The sequence below is a fragment of the Sinohyriopsis cumingii genome, chromosome 7 (genome assembly GCF_028554795.1).
Source record: "Sinohyriopsis cumingii isolate HCF-2022 chromosome 7, ASM2855479v2, whole genome shotgun sequence".
Lineage (NCBI taxonomy): Eukaryota > Metazoa > Mollusca > Bivalvia > Unionida > Unionidae > Sinohyriopsis > Sinohyriopsis cumingii.
Genome location: NC_142967.1, coordinates 90115070 through 90134186, shown reverse-complemented (window position 1 = coordinate 90134186; position 19117 = coordinate 90115070). Strand labels below are relative to the sequence as shown.

General features: G+C 34.4%; 1 protein-coding gene across 1 annotated transcript; it reads left to right on the top strand.

Moving 5' to 3' along the window:
* Positions 1 to 5396: 5396 nt before the first annotated feature.
* LOC149795687 (uncharacterized) lies at positions 5397 to 14640 on the top strand. The gene is made up of 5 exons (XM_089965556.1): positions 5397 to 5429; positions 8795 to 8966; positions 11056 to 11273; positions 12837 to 12941; positions 13787 to 14640. The coding sequence occupies exons 1-5, from the start codon at positions 5412 to 5414 to the stop codon at positions 14153 to 14155; spliced, it is 882 nt and encodes a 293-aa protein (XP_089821682.1). The 5' UTR covers positions 5397 to 5411; the 3' UTR covers positions 14156 to 14640.
* The last annotated feature ends 4477 nt before the right edge of the window (positions 14641 to 19117 follow it).

Here is a 19117-nt window from a genome sequence, read left to right as displayed (position 1 = left end):
AGAAGTTGAATCGCTGACATTATTACAGTTAAACATCCATTGAAATCCATACGTAATGTAAGAAGTTGAATCGCTGACATTATTACAGTTCAACACCCCTTGAAATCCATACGTAATGTAATCAGCTGAATCGCTGACGTCCTTACAGTTAAAAACCTCTTGAAATCCATACGTAATGTAAGAAGTTGAATAGCTGACGTTATTACAGTTAAACATCCATTGAAATCCATACGTAATGTAATCAGCTGAATCGCTGACGTCCTTACAGTTAAACATCCATTGAAATCCATACGTAATGTAAGAAGTTGAATCGCTGACATTATTACAGTTAAAAACCTCTTGAAATCCATACGTAATGTAATAATTAGAATCGCTTACGTTATTACAGTTAAACATCCATTGAAATCCATACGTAATGTAATCAGCCGAATCGCTGACGTCCTTACAGTTAAAAACCTCTTGAAATCCATACGTAATGTAATCAGCTGAATCGCTGACGTTCTTACAGTTAAAAACCTCTTGAAATCCATACGTAATGTAATCAGCCGAATCGCTGACGTCCTTACAGTTAAACACCCCTTGAAATCCAAACGTAATATAATCAGCTGAATCGCTGACGTACTTACAGTTAAACATCCCTTGAAATCTATACGTAATGTAATCAGCTGAATCGCTGACGTACTTACAGTTAAACACCCCTTGAAATCCATACGTAATGTAATCAGCCGAATCGCTGACGTTCTTGCAGTTAAACACCCCTTGAAATCCATACGTAATGTAATCAGCTGAATCGCTGACGTCCTTACAGTTAAACATCCATTGAAATCCATACGTAATGTAATCAGCTGAATCGCTGACGTCCTTACAGTTAAAAACCTCTTGAAATCCATACGTAATGTAATCAGCTGAATCGCTATCGTTCTTACAATGAAATACCGCTTGTCATTTATACGTAATGTAATATACAGAATCGCTGACGTTATCTGTTAAATACCCCTTGAAATCCATACGCAATGTAATAAGTAGGATCGCTGTACCCTTAAACACCCAATCTCCATGTGAACATTCTCATAGTAATATCACGGATATAAAATATACATTTATCAGTCATCGGAAGGTTTAAAATGAGCACAAAATGACCAATCGTACAAAATAGATATAGAACGTAACAAAAGATTAAATCACCGTTTATCTTCTTATCTTGCCACAGTACCCATTGCATTATCACAGAGCTCTGTCATCTCAGGCTACATAGCCTGTAACAGGAGGGGACCCAAATTCTAAGTCCCCAGAATGGAACCCGGTTCGTCTGTCTCACAGTCAGGCGTACAGACAGTCCCAGATCACCCATTACGTACTCCAAGCACATGTTTTGTTCATCTGCCCAACAGGGGCACCAGAAAATAAATTCAAATTCATTGTTCATGATAAAATTGAACGAACTATATATGACCATTTCGATCTGCATTTACGAGTATTTGAACTGATGGCAACACTCGTATTTTCCCACCGTTTTAGCTCTTATATTGTTTTTTTGTTGTGATTTTCACGTTTTGTAGAGGGGTCGGTGGGTGGGTGTGGCATCATACTATATTCAGTGTTTAGGGCCCTGGAAGGCCTTAATCCGGCACTGCGTATATGCCACTAGACTTAAAGATCCGGCTGGTTAGTAAGCATGGGCGCCTGCACCTAGGCAAAAGGGGAGTGGGCACTTGTCCCCACCCCACTCCACCCCGATTTCACCTTTAAAAATATTTTTGCCTAAATATGTAAACTTAATATATGCCCACTACATGTTTGTTCCCCCCCCCCCCCAAAAAAAAAAAAAAATCTGCGGGCGCCCCTGTTAGTAAGTGGCCCAATACACCTAGACCGCTACAGTGCCCATAATCTACTTTTGAATGTGGGAAGGTACAATAAAACCCCAACCAATCTCAGATTTTGCTCTAATTCCCCGATTCTTTTATCAGACAGTTTATTGAGTCATTCTCTAAAAGAAAAGTTTAAAAGGTTCAGCTGTCCTGCTCATTTTTTGTTGTTTTGCACGCGATCACGCGTTTCAGTTGTCAAATCAAGGGCTCTGACGTTGTATTTGAACAGGCTTGTCCACGGTCACATAGGTCTTGACGATTACGACATACACTCCTGAACTTAAACAATTGGTGAACACATGAGTGTTGGTGAACACCTCCTTTCCTCTAACCTCTTTGAGAAGTGATGCAATTTGCACTAAATAAGACTCACATCGTATAGACTTAAATGTGTACATCATGAAGAATGTGATCGCGGAAGTAAATATATTGGCACAATCCGGGTTTAAAAATTGTGTTGGATTCCATCCCCCCGTTTGCTCACGTACAAGTGTGAGTGGTTAACTATTCAAGGTCTTCGGTTTTCACCGGGTTCTCCCTTTCCCCCACGTTGTGTCACCTGTAAGCATTGCAGAACGTTGATAGCTGAAATATTTACGAAGTAAAAACATATGTAATCATAAGGCGGATATTATTATGCATTGGTAATTAGTGCGCTATAAACTTCATATAACTTTGTAAGACAGCACATGTATAACTCCCTTTTGATTCACATCGTTCTCGTACATATGTCACTACGTAATTTGCAAATACATATGTATTTGACAGTGGCATTGACACATCACGTTCTCACTTTTGAGGTAGACTGTGCTTTATTTCCCCGTCCCATTTTGCAAGGAAGAGCTTATCTTAAAAGATAGTAACAGTCAGAAAACAACAACTGTGGGTGCATCCTATTAAAAACACAACCCCATGATGCAAAAAACGCCAGATAATCTGTTAAACACGTGTGGAAGAAAGGGACAAATTTTGCAACTAAGCGATTTTACTGAGATCAAAAGACGATGTCATTAATAAATTTTAAAATCTAATCTTTTTGAAAGTAGAAATTGACAAGACCACACTCATAGGTTAATCCGTTAGTTAAAATTAAACATAAGTCTAATAATTAGACAACGACTAATATGTAACATATTTAAGAAGTTATATTTGGATAAATCTTGTTTTTTCTTCTTTTGCAACATTCGCATCCTGTTTTTAAATTAACATATATCTGTGATTTTATACTTCTATAATCGCAAAATAGGAATTGCAAAAGCCATAAAGCAAAAATATAATAACAAAACCAGTTCATTTTTTTCTAATGCAAAAGATTCCTAAATACACTAAGTTATTTACAACACTATTTCTGTACATCTCTTATCTGCCTTTGCGTGCCAAAGGGATTTTGATGTGTAACATTTTTCCAGTAATTATTTGCACTTTATGAATTTAAATACATCTCAAGACACTAATGACAGAAACGAGAAAAGAACAACTTAAACATATGTAACTACAATATAATTTGTTGATGGAATTTTACATTTGAATTTTAAGTTGAACTTAATGACATTCGAGGGCCTGCTATTCCAGTAGTCATGTTGTATCTCATGATGACATTCAACGGCCTGCTATTTCAGTACTCGGTTTGAATCTCATGATGACATTCGACGGCCTGCTATTTCAGCACTCGGTTTGTATCTCATGATGACATTCGACGGCCTGCTATTTCAGTACTCGGTTTGAATCTCATGATGATATTCGACGGCCTGCTATTTCAGCACTCGGTTTGTATCTCATGATGACATTCGACGGCCTGCTATTCCTGTACTTGGTTTGTATCTAATGATGATATTCGACGGCCTGCTATTTCAGCATTCGGTTTGTATCTCATGATGACATTCGATGGCCTCCTATTTCAGTACTCGGTTTGTACCTCATGATGACATTCGACGGCCTGCTATTTCAGCACACGGTTTGTTTTTCAGACATCTCACGCGGTCAAGAAGATAACATCACAGCACCATATGAGGTGGGTTCAACAATGGCAGAGTAATTTTAAGATCTTTTCAAATATCCTGCACATATTATTGTGTTAATTGCGCCCTGTTGAATTTTATGTTTAGTTTCCTATAAATGATGTTATGTTCTTTTTTGTATCGTTTTAGAAAACATTGTGTTCCAGTTACTATTAGCTACACCCTTTTTAAAATGAAATTCAAGCATGGCATCCAAGAAAGAATAAAACCCACCTGAAAATGTAATCGTTCTCTTGTGTAAGTTCTCTTTATTGGATCCAAATCACTTGGTTGTTATAAGAAAAAGATTGATTCAACATTTATTAGTTTCTCATGTCTACCTCCTTACTTCAACAAGCCGGACATATATTATTATTTTGCTGATATTTATTGTTCGTTCAATTTGAGAGCTTCTGCGATATTGCATCTTCCCACCCCAGTTGTCCATCGTCACCAGACCGTATGCTGAACGCATGATCGCAACTGCTCACCCCCACCCGCTACTTAGTCAGAAAAACGTGTTTTAAGCATACTTTGAACTTAAGAACTGTTTTATTCTCGGGACTAATATAAAATATTAGGTCTGTCAGATGAAGGATGTCCGTCTTAAAATATCGTCACATTTAAAGTTTCTGAGAAGTTTTCTACATGGATGCATTTCGATTAAAACCTGACAAACATTCTGTTTGCATACAACTTAAATAAAATGGATCTTACTTATCCTTTTGTATATTTGATGTTGGAACTTCTCGAAAGTTTTTACACTAAGGTGGATCAAACAGACATAAACTATGTTCACAGAGAAAAATACTGTATTGCGTAAATATTTGTGCATAGCTTTTTTTTTGTTAAAACCCCAATACATCGAAATGATAAAATCTCTAATGATGTCTTCGGGTATACAGTAATATTTTATTGTCTTGTTCTTTTTCCTGAAAGTAAATTTAAATATTTTTCTTTTTTATATTGCAACATAGTTCGCGACAAAACCCAAGATCTCTGCATGGGAAATACCATAAATGTTTCCCATAATACTTCAAAATGCAAATAACAGTTTACTTGTCAGTAGGTCGAGAACAATTCAGAACAACGATTTTACGGTTCACACCTTAAGTTAAAAATGCGGATTTTATTGTCTATCACAACTAGACGCAAAAAGGGTGCGTTCCATTGATACACCTATGTCCGCATGTAACAATTACGTGCAATTCCTCGTTTGTATTACGATGCACTTAACATGTTCCAGCAAGAGTAAGAATGTGGAACAAGAGTTGATAATATCGATGCTATCACAATACCACTGGATTTTTTTTACAATATTTCATTCTGAGTCACAAAACGAATTTTTGTAAAATATAAGTTGAAGTTTCTTGGCCGAGGATGGAAATATGTCCGATGCAAATCCTAGACGTTTTCACTGCAGGATGTGCAAGTAAAGGGAAGCAACAGCGTTATTGCCCAATGGCTAAACAATAAATACAACGGCTGTTTTTTTTTTCTTCTTCTTCTATTTCTCCTATTTGATACAAAGAAAAGACGAATAATGAAGGACGCTGAGTGCGTAAGTACGTCGTTTCTCACGGTCATTGTGGACATCATAGCTTCCGTCAAATTTGTATACTCAATGTATATGTTTTTAGGAGTGACATAATACGAAAGAATGTATCGTATTTTTTAACTATGAACTTAGCTACATACCGTAAATATAGTTACGATAATAATGATAAATATTGCCATTTTAAAATGTAATAAATTGTTGCGTTTATTAAATTTGTCCAGTTTTGTTTATGAATATTGATTTTTCATACCTTACTACCCCACCCAACCGTAATACTCTTACTTTATATCGCCTAAGGAAAACACATGAACAACACTCCACAAAGCATCGATGCAGGTAGAACAATGCAAACTAAGATCAAAGTCTAAATCAAATGAACGCTGTAGAGTTCTTTGTAAATAAGTTAAATACTTTTCTTAAAAATAATAGCGGGTGTTTGCAGTGGCGGTGCTTGGGTTCGATGCGCCCGGGGGCAACGTTCTTTAATGGCACCATTTCATTGCTACAGAGAACAGTTTTTGTGTCCCCTTTCTACCTCCCACCACCCAAATATACGTTTTGTGAACACCCCACCCCCATTACACTAAAGTGAAGGTGAAATACCATGCAAATTTCATGTGCTTAACCCCCAACCACCTGAAAAAATCCCGACAACGTACCCTCTGCTGGCGCCTGGGGACAAATGCCACCTCTAAACCCCCAAAGCCCCTAACCCCCGCTCCTTCCGCTGGGTGTAAATCAGGTACATGATATACACAAATTTGTAATGCTTCAAGTTTATTTTTAGATCACAATTATTTCAGTGGATAATTTTTTAATGGATCTTAACCATGCGGAAATTATTTTTCGCTTATGAAACCAGTCTTCGTAATCAAATGAGATACTTTGTTTTTAACATGTCACAGAGAGCAGAGATCATGCGTGAGACTTCTCAGTATAATGTAACGAAAACGTTACGTCTTCACATTAATGTTAGTTTGGTGTATAATGTAAGTGTCTTCACAAAGTCATTTTCTATGCAATGAAAGTAAACTCCCAGTAGAAAAAGAAACAATGAAGAAAAACAGCAAATACAAAACAGCAATTATATCTGAGCAAAAACAGCATTTTCTTTGATAAAGAAGCGCAATCTGTGCCAAAAGAGTTGTCTTTCTTCTCTTCAAAAGATGTTTATTAATATCGTAAAGTTTGCAAGATTTCACGAGGAAACGTGTTTTATTCTCAAAGAAAGGTGGGGGGTTTTCTTGGAGATAAATCTTTGCATAATAAGTAAACTTCTCGGAAAAGGACGTGTTTCTTTCGTTTTAGATTTCACGAAAAAGTATTACACCTCCCTGTGATTACAGGTAATATATCTGATTGTGACTTAAAGTAATATACCTCATTACGACTGCAAGTAATATACCTCATAACGACAGCAAGTAATATACCTCATTGTGACTGCAAGTAATATATCTCATTGTGACTGCAAATAATATATCTCATTGTGACTGCAAGTAATATACCTCATAACGACAGCAAGTAATATACCTCATTGTGACTGCAAGTAATATACCTCATTACGACAGCAAGTAATATACCTCATTGTGACTGCAAGCAATATACCTCATTACGACAGCAAGTAATATACCTCATAACGACAGCAAGTAATATACCTCATTGAAACTACAGGTAATATTCCTCATTTGGACTGCAAGTAATAACCCTCATTACGACAGCAAATAATATACCTCATTGTGACTGCAAGTAATATATCTCATTGTGACTGCAAATAATATATCTCATTGTGACTGCAAGTAATATATCTCATTGTGACTGCAAGTAATATATCTCATTGAGACTGCAAGTAATATATCTCATTGTGACTGCAAGTAATATATCTCATTGAGACTGCAATTAATATATCTCATTGTGACTGCAATTAATATATCTCATTGTGACTGAAAGTAATATATCTCATTGAGACTGCAATTAATATATCTCATTGTGACTGCAATTAATATATTTCATTGTGACTGTAAATTCTTAAAGTAAGAGACTTCTATCGTGAGAAGAAAAATAAAGTCTTGAGATTGATTTTTTTTCTACCATGGTTCTCCAATCACATGCATTGTCTGGGAATAATGAGCCAAATATAGTGATTGCTATTTTTGCAGGTATTTTGAAAGTATATTTGCCGTTATATTTTCGAAAATAAATTACTTTCTTGGCAAAAACTAGCATATAAATGATTTTAATAATTGTCTTTTAGATATAAATATTTGATAATAATTTCTGTTTGTGAACAAATCTATAAAAAGACGAACATTCTCCATACTCTTGGACAACATTAACTGGAAAAGTTTGAGAAACTGGCATTTTGTGTCGATTTGATTTTCCCAGTTTCGTTCATTAAACACACACACACACACACACACACACACACACACACACATATTGAAAAAATGGGTAAGTCACTCATTATTTTTTCTGTAACAATCAAACCACCCCAACCCCAACAAGAATCAAGGAATAAACAAGCAGGATTTATGTGCTTGTATATTAATATTTTCTTTTCGTCAAATGCGGGGTTTATGTCGCTTGAAATTACGGATTTATTTCACTCTTTGTGATTCTGTGGGAGATGTGTGCACAAAAAAGAAAACTATTTGTTTCGTTTCTGACTATTGCATTCCATCGCTGTAAAAACGTTACATACGCACCGTATCAGTAAAGAAACACCGATTTTAATAAGATCTTAGCAATTATTTGAATTCTAAAATGTATTTTTTTTGTTATAGTATGAACATTTTTCAGCTTAAAAAGTCCAAAATGTAATATATTTTCAAAATAAATGTATTATCTATTACATAAGATCTTATTGAAATAATTAGTGGGTTTTTAAAATTTTAAATCAAGCTGAAAATTGTTTTTAAAAATATCTCGTGCTCTTTGGACTGATGTTTTCCCTAAAAAATTCTAAATGTTCCCTTTGAACACTAGCTTGGCAACTGGCATTCAAAAAAAAAAAATAGTGTTCAAAGTTGCATTCACAGCAAATGATGATGATGATGATGAGATTAATACAATTAAGTCACTCCTTTTCACGTATTGAAACACTTCGTATGTCTTATTACAATAAACAAACCACTAAATCTGAGTGTCTTGCAATAAAGGTTGGCCAAGTATATACATAGCCCTAGGGCAGGTGTTGGATAGCAGTTCCTGAATATTTACTAGTCATTCACACATCGACACGCCATACCTAACTTGCGTCTAGTCATGAGCAGCGGTGCAAGTTTTTGATGTGATAGCTGTCGAGATTATTTTTACGCGGTGAAGACAATTCTAAAAATAGATATGGAATATACATATTTTTCAACGCCCAGGTTCCGTTACCGGTGATGGCAAGATCATATATAAGGACGTACTGGTCGTTATTTTCCAATGTGACTTTTGGGACTGTCATAATATGCAGCTTTAAGAACAAGGTCTTTCAATTAAATCAAGTCTTGAAAGTGGATAAAATGATAATTATGGAAGTATATCTCAAAATAGCACGTAAGTATCATTTTATTTAACTCCAGTCTTGTAATTAAAGTTACGACAGATGAAACAATTTGCATCCTTAGTGAATAATTGAACAGTATAATTTTAGGTCACAATTTGAAATACTAGGAAATAAATTTTCAACGGTTTCTGTTGATAAATTTGCATAATGACATTATATGCAATTCTTTACTAGAATTCACGTTGTGTAAGTTTTGTGTAGAGTATTGATTTTTTTTTTATGACAACACAATTCAGAACCAACTTTCATTAGATCTCTCTTTTAAAAAGATATTTATATAATAAAAAATACAGTTAATAGTTTGTTTTGTTATCATCAACAGCGTTGAAATAGAACCGAACAATTACAATTTAAATATCTCACATGCATATGTCGGGAAAACATATTGACAGAGAAGGCAGAAAACGCGATATATAAAGTGCATGTATGTATCGTGAAACCATTTTTCAATTTTATGAGACATCATTATATTCCTATGTGATAATATATTTTTGGATTTTTTTCCCATTTTTTTGTTTCAACTGCATAAAAATATATTCCTTGATTGAAAAACTATATTATTATTTCACTCCGTCTATATTTTCTTTACACTTGAGCTTAATATCTTTCTGTGCCATTGAGGATTTCTTTTTACAGGACGTTCTTTCTTTGGTATTAATATCTTTTGCCATGATAGTTTTCCATGACTATACATTTACATTCTTGGTATTATTAATAGTACACCCATGTAATATGTATAACCTATTTTTTTAAAATTGAGATTTTAATTTCAAGGGAAAGAACTTTTATTTTTATATGTGCTCTAAATGAAATATACTAAGTGAATGGAAATCTATCTATCTATCTATCTATCTTTCTTTCTTTCTATCTGTCTGTCTGTCTGTCTGTCTGTCTGTCTATCTGTACCAAAATTTTTATTCAAATATACTATGCAGGTTTAAAAAAATGGCTCATAGATATGAAACATTCGAGTCGGTATCCAAGTCTACAAAAGTTGCCATGATGGATATAGTTTAGACGTCAGTAATTTGCATCTGGTTTATTGCTGATACAGTAGTCTAAAGAGTTGCGGCTGCCATAAAGTTCATTTTAGAACAGTGTATAAATCTCATACAACAACGACATTATTTAATTTAGTAAATAACGAAGATGAATTTTGATCATAGAGACACTCTTGGAACCAGTCTATAAATTTATCAGATTTGTGCAGAGGTAATTGTAATAAAGCTTTACTTTAAGCACGAGCGAAGTAATATATAATATGAAGAAATGCATAATATTGCTTTCGAAGTATTTTTCTTTAATATTCCAGACGTTATGATGGATATTGTTCTAATCTCAAAATGGAGTCAGCAGATATTTTTCAATTCAATACCACTAATGATCGGAACAGTATCATTTACACGTACATTGTATTATAAATGAGGTCATGTGCACATCACACACAATCATAGCTTCTCAACGAAGATGACTGATTATTGGGCCAAACATTCCAAAGTTTCTTTTACAAGCATGAACTCATTAAAGAACTTTCTTTTGCTAGTTGTGCAAATAATTTCATAAAGGTTACATAATATGTTTGACTCAGTTCTACTTTGCTTTTGTACTTTAAACATGCGACTAAGTTTTCCGCCATGTTATGGCGACTTCCCCTTTTCTACTCTGCATCAAAATACTTTCGAGATCAATTTTTCTTAGAAAAGTCACGAGGTTCTTCGATTGCCTACATCTACACAAATAGCCTCATATGGAAACGCTCAAGTTTATTTGAAAACGATTCTGCTAAGTTAAACAATGTTGCTTCTATCAGAAACGCCCTCTCTTGTTTTCATCGCTTTTTTCAAGATCATGGCAAAATGTCACAGAAGATATAGATATATTAAGTCTTGAGCAAACACCTCGAGCTCAGCTGTGAACTTTTCGAGTTCTTTTCGTCAATATCGAACGCAGAAACGACTAAAATGACAATTCAAAATGAGACTGACCCCAAGCCAAACAGCGTCTTCAGGCAGTGACATTGTTCACATATGTCACTCAAGATAAGTTTAAACTCTAAAATTTAAAGTACATCTTTTTCAGTGTCCACAATTTCTCTATTGATATTGTGCCCGACCAGAAGTAGCCCGGCCCCATTATTAGAGAGGACGATGGAACCATGCGGCGGAAGCAGGACCCCGAACACTCAGTCAGTTCTGACAACCATGCCACAAAAAACCTCGGAATTCGCACAGATTCAAATTTTGCGAGCAAAATCTACGCAAATATATAACGAATCAAAGACTTTAAAAGATAATTTTGTAAGTATGCTTTATGTTATCTCTTTTAGTAGCAACAGTATTATAAAAATACAATTCCGCGAACAGAAGCTTTCTTCTTCGTTTCGTAGAATTGTTTGGGCATATGTTAAAAATACGAAGTAAAAAAAAATGATAAAAAGTCACTACATTTATTTTAATTGTTTAAAACTTATCCTCCATGCGTTAAAAAAAGATAGATCAGATAGATTTCTTCCATGATTAAACAATCTTTTATTTTATATTGTCTTTCATATTTTCGTATGCACATATAAAATAGTGACTTGCTTAGTGGAACTCTTTTCTAAAATATCTGAGTGTAACTTAGCTTGTTATTTAAGCAGTAGAGACTATATTCCAACACTTGGCCAACTCTGTTTCATGTATTCTTTCTTCTTCGCTGACCAAGGCTCGTGAATCCACTTCGTTCCACATCGATCCTTGTCTTTTATAGCTAGGTGAAAAAGTATCTAAAACTCCGCTGTCTGATTGGGTACAACCGTAAGTAACTGCTCAAATCAGATTGTTCGTAACAACTAATAGCAAGTAGACAGCAAGCATTGCGACCTCCGAGTCAGGCATGTGCGCATCATGAAGGTCGCCGAATTGAACGCAAGTAGTTAATGGTGGCAACCAATAACGCATAACATGTGTAATGAGCTCTTTCAATGGTCAAATGATTTCTCTTAATTCTTTCATTCGCGAGATGGCACGGTTTTTGTTAAAAACATATGCCTTGGACCAGCGAAGATGATATTCAGTGAAATTCCTAATTTTTATTTATGAATTAAACACAATCACCCGATTTAAGCTGTTGTACAATTGGAACCCAAAATGATGTTCGAACAATTTTGTTTAGGTAAGCCAATTTACAAAGAAATGTACATCCCTGGTGCCCAATACTTAATGCTATATTTCAATTAGATGAAATCTTTTGGATATTTCTTGCTATCCATTAAGATTAATAGTGGTCATTATTCATCTGAAGTCTTTATTTGCTGAGACTCTTTTTCTTAATAATCTTATAAGTTGTACAAGCTTCTTAACAATGAAACACACAACATGCAATCAAGCTTTTCTGGGTGGGTGGATGAAGTTGAGAGAGCGAGTAGAATAGATATGACAATCGGATAAATTTCAATTAGTGTACCGATATAAATGTAAAAATATACTCTGTTTTGCTATGTGCCAATTTATATAAAATTTGATCGATGATCGCAAGATTAAAATACACATACATAGATAAATACATACATACATACATACATACATACAGACAGACAGACAGAAGACATATAAAGAAAGATTTCATACATACTTGAAATGGATTAGGCCACTCAGTTAGTTAGAGTGAAATTACTCAGCATTGAAATGATACTGTCAAATAATTCATTATTCTATACTTAGTTTGGCGACAGTTTGATTCTGTTACTTTTAAATAGATCGACCTCGGTTTTAGCGTTGCCTTAATTTAAAATTGTACAGAGAACATCTCACTGCTTTATCATTGGAAGGAAAACCATACATCTGAATTAGCCTCAATGTCTTTTGTCGTTTATATTTCAGTTTGCTGAACGTATCAACGACAAAGATTTACAATCACGATTAGAAAACGAAACGTCTTTGAAGTGGTTCCCAAAAATTCCCAGTACTCCTTCTGAACCGAAAAAGGTAACTTAATACAGAGCTGTTTTCTATCAAACCCTCTCTTTTCCTTTCTAATTTTATCTATTTATATTTTGATTTTAGTTATGCTATTATAAAAATATGAATTATGTTCTTGTCGTCTTGTCTTGCTTTACATAATTTAGTGGAACCTGTGAGTTATTTTGAACTTGTTTTCTATCCTTGTTATATTTTAATGTATTCATGTATATGAAAAAATTAGGTTTTAGCGAATCTTTACAGTATAATTAATTGACAGATTAAATTTAATTATAGCGAACACTTGCATGAAAAACGTTCATTTGTAGTGCTCATAAAAAATTCACATTAACGGTTAAAACCAGTTCTTAAAAAGGTAAAGAAAAATTAAAAATATAACGAAATCATCAAATATTCACAAATGATATATATAAATATATAAATATATATATATATATATATATATATATATATATATATATATATATATATATATATATATATATATATATGAAAGATTGTTTCCCTTTTATATATTTATATTTATATAATTTTTTCTTTCCGAAGTTAACTCATTGGGTGGGTGAAGTAGCGAAATAGCAATAATTTGTATGGACAATCACTGTTCCATGTCGTACTTTGTCATCGCAAGTGGATATCGCCAAGACGCGGTTCATGTTTACATTAATTTTGCCTTAAATTACGTCTGAAGAGTTAGTATTTGTTGTTAATATTTACGACCAGTCTATACATAGTGTATTGATTTTGTGTAATACTGAGACTACTCCCACATATTACCCATGTACTAGACCTTTCCCGCCCTATGAAAAAATTGACAGCGAGTAGTTATTCAATCCGCCATTTTATTTCAGTTTTTACAATATCTGAAAGACTGGTACAAGGAAACATCAGCGGCTGTAGTTTTTGTCGAACGTATGCTGACAGACGAGACTAGAGAATCAATTACGTCGACATCGTCCAGACGAATATCTTTCTTCACGGAATACGAAAAGTTGAAAGAAAGCCTATATACCTTCCTTTGCCAGTTGAACATGGCGGTGAAGAACTTTGATAGCAGAATAGATAATTTTGCGGATACGGTTACTATTGATAACTCTATTGCAAGATCACTAGGCACAACAGAGAGGTTCAATAGGGATTATATCATTCTTCGTGACGTAGTGCGCATATTCAGTTACTTTACAAAATGCTTTACCGAAAGTACTTGCTTTGTTTTGTAAATTAGTATAATGAGTTCACGCCCTTTTGCAATAGGTGACATCACTATAGAAATTGCTATTTATTTATTTATTTATTTATTTATTTATCATGCATTATTCATCACGTGAAAGCCGCGGACTTTATCGTGTACAGAATGCTAGTGCAGTGAAGGAGACGATCAGTACAGAAGCCTTGTACAATTTGTGTTCTGCTTGCTACGCATGCTTCAAAGACTGAACTAATAGGTATTTTGAATCGTTTATTGCGATTCCTACCCACGGGATTACGAAATCCGTACTAAGATATTTTTTGTTCTTGTACTTGCTTTCCCTGAAGGCATCGATAATATATGATAATATTGTCCATCAATTCAAAAAATATGAAAGCTTTATTCGGAGAGAGAGAGAGAGAGAGAGAGAGGTTATGAATAAACTGGTTTCTGTTGTGTCTCACATGTTCAACGAAATCCACATTTAATTTTTGCAATTAAAATAGAACACAAGAATATTTGTGTTGTTTCCTTAATCATTGCAATAAATATTTAAGGTGCACAGCTAAAGAGAACAAGGTGAACAATGTGATCAATGTGTTTTAACACTAAAAAAGTAGTTGATCCACTATTAATGATGTGAAAACATGAAAGCAAGATTAGCTCTCAGTATATATATATATATATATATATATATATATATATATATATATATATATATAACTCATCTCCGGTATAATCATTCCAGCCCGAAAGATTGTCGATGATTATAGTTATTCATTGGGACGACAGAAGTTAACTTCATGTCATCGTATCACTAATCATTATGTTCACAGAATGAATCGATTCTCAGTCTGTTCTTTCTATCAGTTTTACCGACCCGTGTATTCATTTAGTGAGGCCTAAATTGCTAAGAGAAACACACTCGCATTGCATCTCTATGGTTCTGGATCCGAAACTTGGATCCTTATTATGCAAGTGTGAGTGGTACCCATATAAATTCGTCTGTCACTGAAGATTACATAAAGTTTATTATCACACTAGAAAATTATGTCGTCTATCATAATTAACATCAAGTCATTGACCAATCATACGTCACAAGTTCCGTGTTACGTTTCATTCTTAGTATGAACGTTACTTTCAGGTCAAGTCAATTAGCCTTTAAATAGAGACTGTACATGCCAAAGCTTACTCAACAAAAAGTTCTTATGAACTTTTTCTATCAACTTTTCTTTTTGTAATCTGGTCGAGATAACATTTCCGAAAACGTCTCCACGTGAGTGTTTGCTCAACCCATAAAGATTACTCTGCAAGCAATTTCATAAACTGGATATACCCACGTGATGTCATTGTGGCTTGTAAAGCTGCATAATACTAGGTTTCTGCAATAGCTTTCAAATATATTACCCGAAAATGTTAGTTGAGTATACGTTGAGAATTTTCATGAAAGGCCTTTATTTCCCTTAAATTTTAGGTGAGAGCGCCGTATTAGAAAAATTTCCGTTCTTTTTAAAATTTTATGAATTTACAGATGTTGGATAATTTTATTTGTTCAAGTTTTAGGATTTTAACACTTGGTTGCATGATTTGTTTAATTTCGTAAATTTTCTTCTAGATCTCGAAGGGAGAGAAAAAAAAACCCACAACAAAACATTCTGAAATATGCCAGCAAATGGTATTCGTTTTCATTTGTTAGAATCTGCTGAACAGTAGACGTAGAATGAACAGTGCCCATTCTTTTCTGATCTGTGTATGAAAGTTTAATCCATATAAATGTTCTTCCTAAACTTTGGCACACATGTGCCCTAAATTAGTCAATTTTGTAAAAAGTAATCGGGTTCCCCCCTAGTAAAATTTGCAGTAGTTTACTTTATAAAATAATTTGTTTCTTAATCATGGAATGTGTACATCTTGGTATCAATCTTGAAACAAAGACAATAAATGAACGGCAGCATTACGTACACCCATATACTTACAAAACAATAAACGTACATGGTTGAACTGTGCGTACATATGTCGATGTTTTCATTAGAATTATTTTTTTTGACAGAATGAGAACGAGGATTAAGAGATGTCCTCATACATCGTAAAAATAAATAAAACTAGTTTTAGAAAATGAAAACTGGTTCCGCTTGCATAAATTATCTCAGCTTGCATAAAACTTAAAAGAAAATTATTTTCCCCAAGTCAACGGTTAGATTTTAAAAAAATGGACTCTGGACTTAAATTCTGTTGTTAGGGCATCTTCTACTCTAATCTTCTAAATTATGTTGCGGCGCGAGAGTTCGAAGCGCCGGTGTGGGTAGGGCTATGCTCTTCAGTGGCCCCCCTACTTTGTCTCAGAGAATAGTTTTTATGTCAGTTTTCAGCCTATCTCCTTCCACCCTCCACCCCCCCCCCATATGTCTTGTGAAGAATTGCTTCCGTTTCACTTAAGTGAAGGTGAAATAAAATGAAAATTTAAGCTGCAAAAAGCAAAAGCTCCCGAAGGCACCCCTCCCCCCATCCATTGCACCCGACTGATTTCAGTATAAGCCGTCATTCAACTTCTGTGAATATAATAAATCGACACATTCGGGACATAAATGTTTAGCGAATCGTATATATTATATAACAGGAATTAATGAGCAAACCATCTCCTTGCTAAAAGCACACGCTATATTATTCACATTTTTTATATTAACGTCATAAAAGTATGTACTTTCGGATAATACTATTTGCTTTTTTATCATTTACTAATCAAAATAGTAATAGGCTAAACTGAAAAACAAGTAGAAAATACAATCGTCCTTTAATTGATGTATAAACATAATTTAAACAGGATTTTGCTACTGTTTTTGCGTCAGAGTAATTAATAATCCTTATTGATTTTAAAGACCGTTGACATTACTGGGTTAAAAAATTCATTTTCCGTTTTTAGTTCCTGCTCAGAGAAAGAAATGTTTGTGGTAATAAGAAATTGATGAATTGTCAAGGTCGTGACAATTACTTCCTCCCTAAACATGGCGCTTTCACGGAAGTCGAAATTTATTTTTCATGCATTGTTGATGGTTTAATTGAAGAAAAATGAACATTTGTATTTCTGTGAATTGTTATAATTAATGATGAAGTGTAGAAAACATGGGATGCAGAGTTAAACTAACACAATCCCTTATACCCCCGTCTCCTCCCCTCGCCGCCCCGGCAAAATTAAACACTGAATTTCATTTGATTCCTTTCAAACCCTGAAACTAGCTAAGGAAGAATTCAACTGAGAACGAATATACATTAATTTGTATGTCAGAATGCTGTTGTTGTTATTTTCTTTTTGTAGATGGGTCAAGGGAGATAAGTTGTATTTTACTAATTGAGTTATCTCTTTAAAAATACTTTGTTGACTGTACATGTAATAGAAGCTAGGACATACACCCTAGGATGTATCTATGACCGTAAATGTAATAGATGACAGGACATACACCCTAGGATGTTATCTATGACCGTAAATGTAATAGATGACAGGCATACACCCTAGGATGTATCTATGACCGTATATGTAATAGAAGACAGGACATACACTGCAGGATGTATCTATGACCATAAATGTAATAGATGACAGGAGATACACCCTAGAATGTATCAATGACCATAAATGTAATAGAAGACAGGGCACACTACCTAGGATGTGTCTATAACCGTAAATGTAACAGATGACAGGCATACACCTTAGGATGTATCTATGACCGTAAATGTAATAGATGACAGGACACACACCCTAGGATGTATCTATGATCGTATATGTAATAGAAGACAGGACATACACTCTAGGATGTATCTATGACCATAACTGTAATAGATGAAGGACACACACCCTAGGATGTATGTATAACCGTCAATGAAATATATAACAGGACATACACCCTAGGATGTATCTATGACCGTAAATGTAATAAAAGTCAGGGCATACACCCTAGGATGTATCTATGACCGTAAATGTAATAGATGACAGGCATACACCCTAAGATGTATCTATGACTGTAAATGTAATAGAAGACAGGACATACATCCTAGGATGTTATCTATGACCGTAAATGTAATAGATTACAGGACATACATACTAGGATGTATCTATGATCGTAAATGTAATAGATTACAGGACATACATACTAGGATGTATCTATGACCGTAAATGTAATAGACTACAGGACATACATACTAGGATGTATCTATGATCGCAACTATAATAGAAGACAGGACATACACCCTTTAGATGCCCAACAAATCAGGGGAAACAAGCAGAGACTAGAGAATTACAAACAAGAACTCAACAACAACAACAACAACAACAAAACCAACAATGGAAACAGACTCACACTGAACAGATAGTTGAAACAAGAACAAAATTGTAGCAGAAACGGTAACTGAGAAAAGGCAATATCAGGGAGAAAAACAGAATGCAAACCAGCAACAAAAGGAACAAAACCAAAAGCAGCAAGAAAATCCAACCCAAAAACAAAGGCAAAGAGTACAACAGCCACAGCAAGGACAAAAGCAACAACAACAACAACAACAACAACAATAACAAGAACTGCACCAGCAACAGCAGAAATAACTGTTACAGAGACAAACAAAAGAAATACATCAACAAGAGCAAATAAACAAGATTCAAGAAGTACCACAAATACCACTCACAACAACAGAAAAAAGAGAACAAACGCACCTAATAGAACCAACAACGATCTAAGCAAGGAAAAATCAGGAACCAGCACAACCAGAGAATCCACCAGTCAAGACCAAAACAAAAACAACAGAAGAACAAACAGCAAACTATAACAAAGAAGCAACAATGAACACTAGACAAATGAAAATACAAGGGAACACTGCACAAGGCAAGCAAAACACGGGAAAACGTATACCAAAATCAATAACAACAACAACTGCAGAAACTTTAGACTCAAAATGAGAAAGGGACAAATTCAGGAGAAGAGAAAAAAGAAGACGGCAAAAAGAAGAAGAT

Coding starts and splice junctions, on each gene's coding strand:
- LOC149795687 (XM_089965556.1), top strand. Junction 11,274..12,836: donor AGACTTTAAAAGATAATTTT/GTAAGTATGCTT, acceptor TTTATATTTCAG/TTTGCTGAACGTATCAACGA. Junction 12,942..13,786: donor CTCCTTCTGAACCGAAAAAG/GTAACTTAATAC, acceptor ATTTTATTTCAG/TTTTTACAATATCTGAAAGA.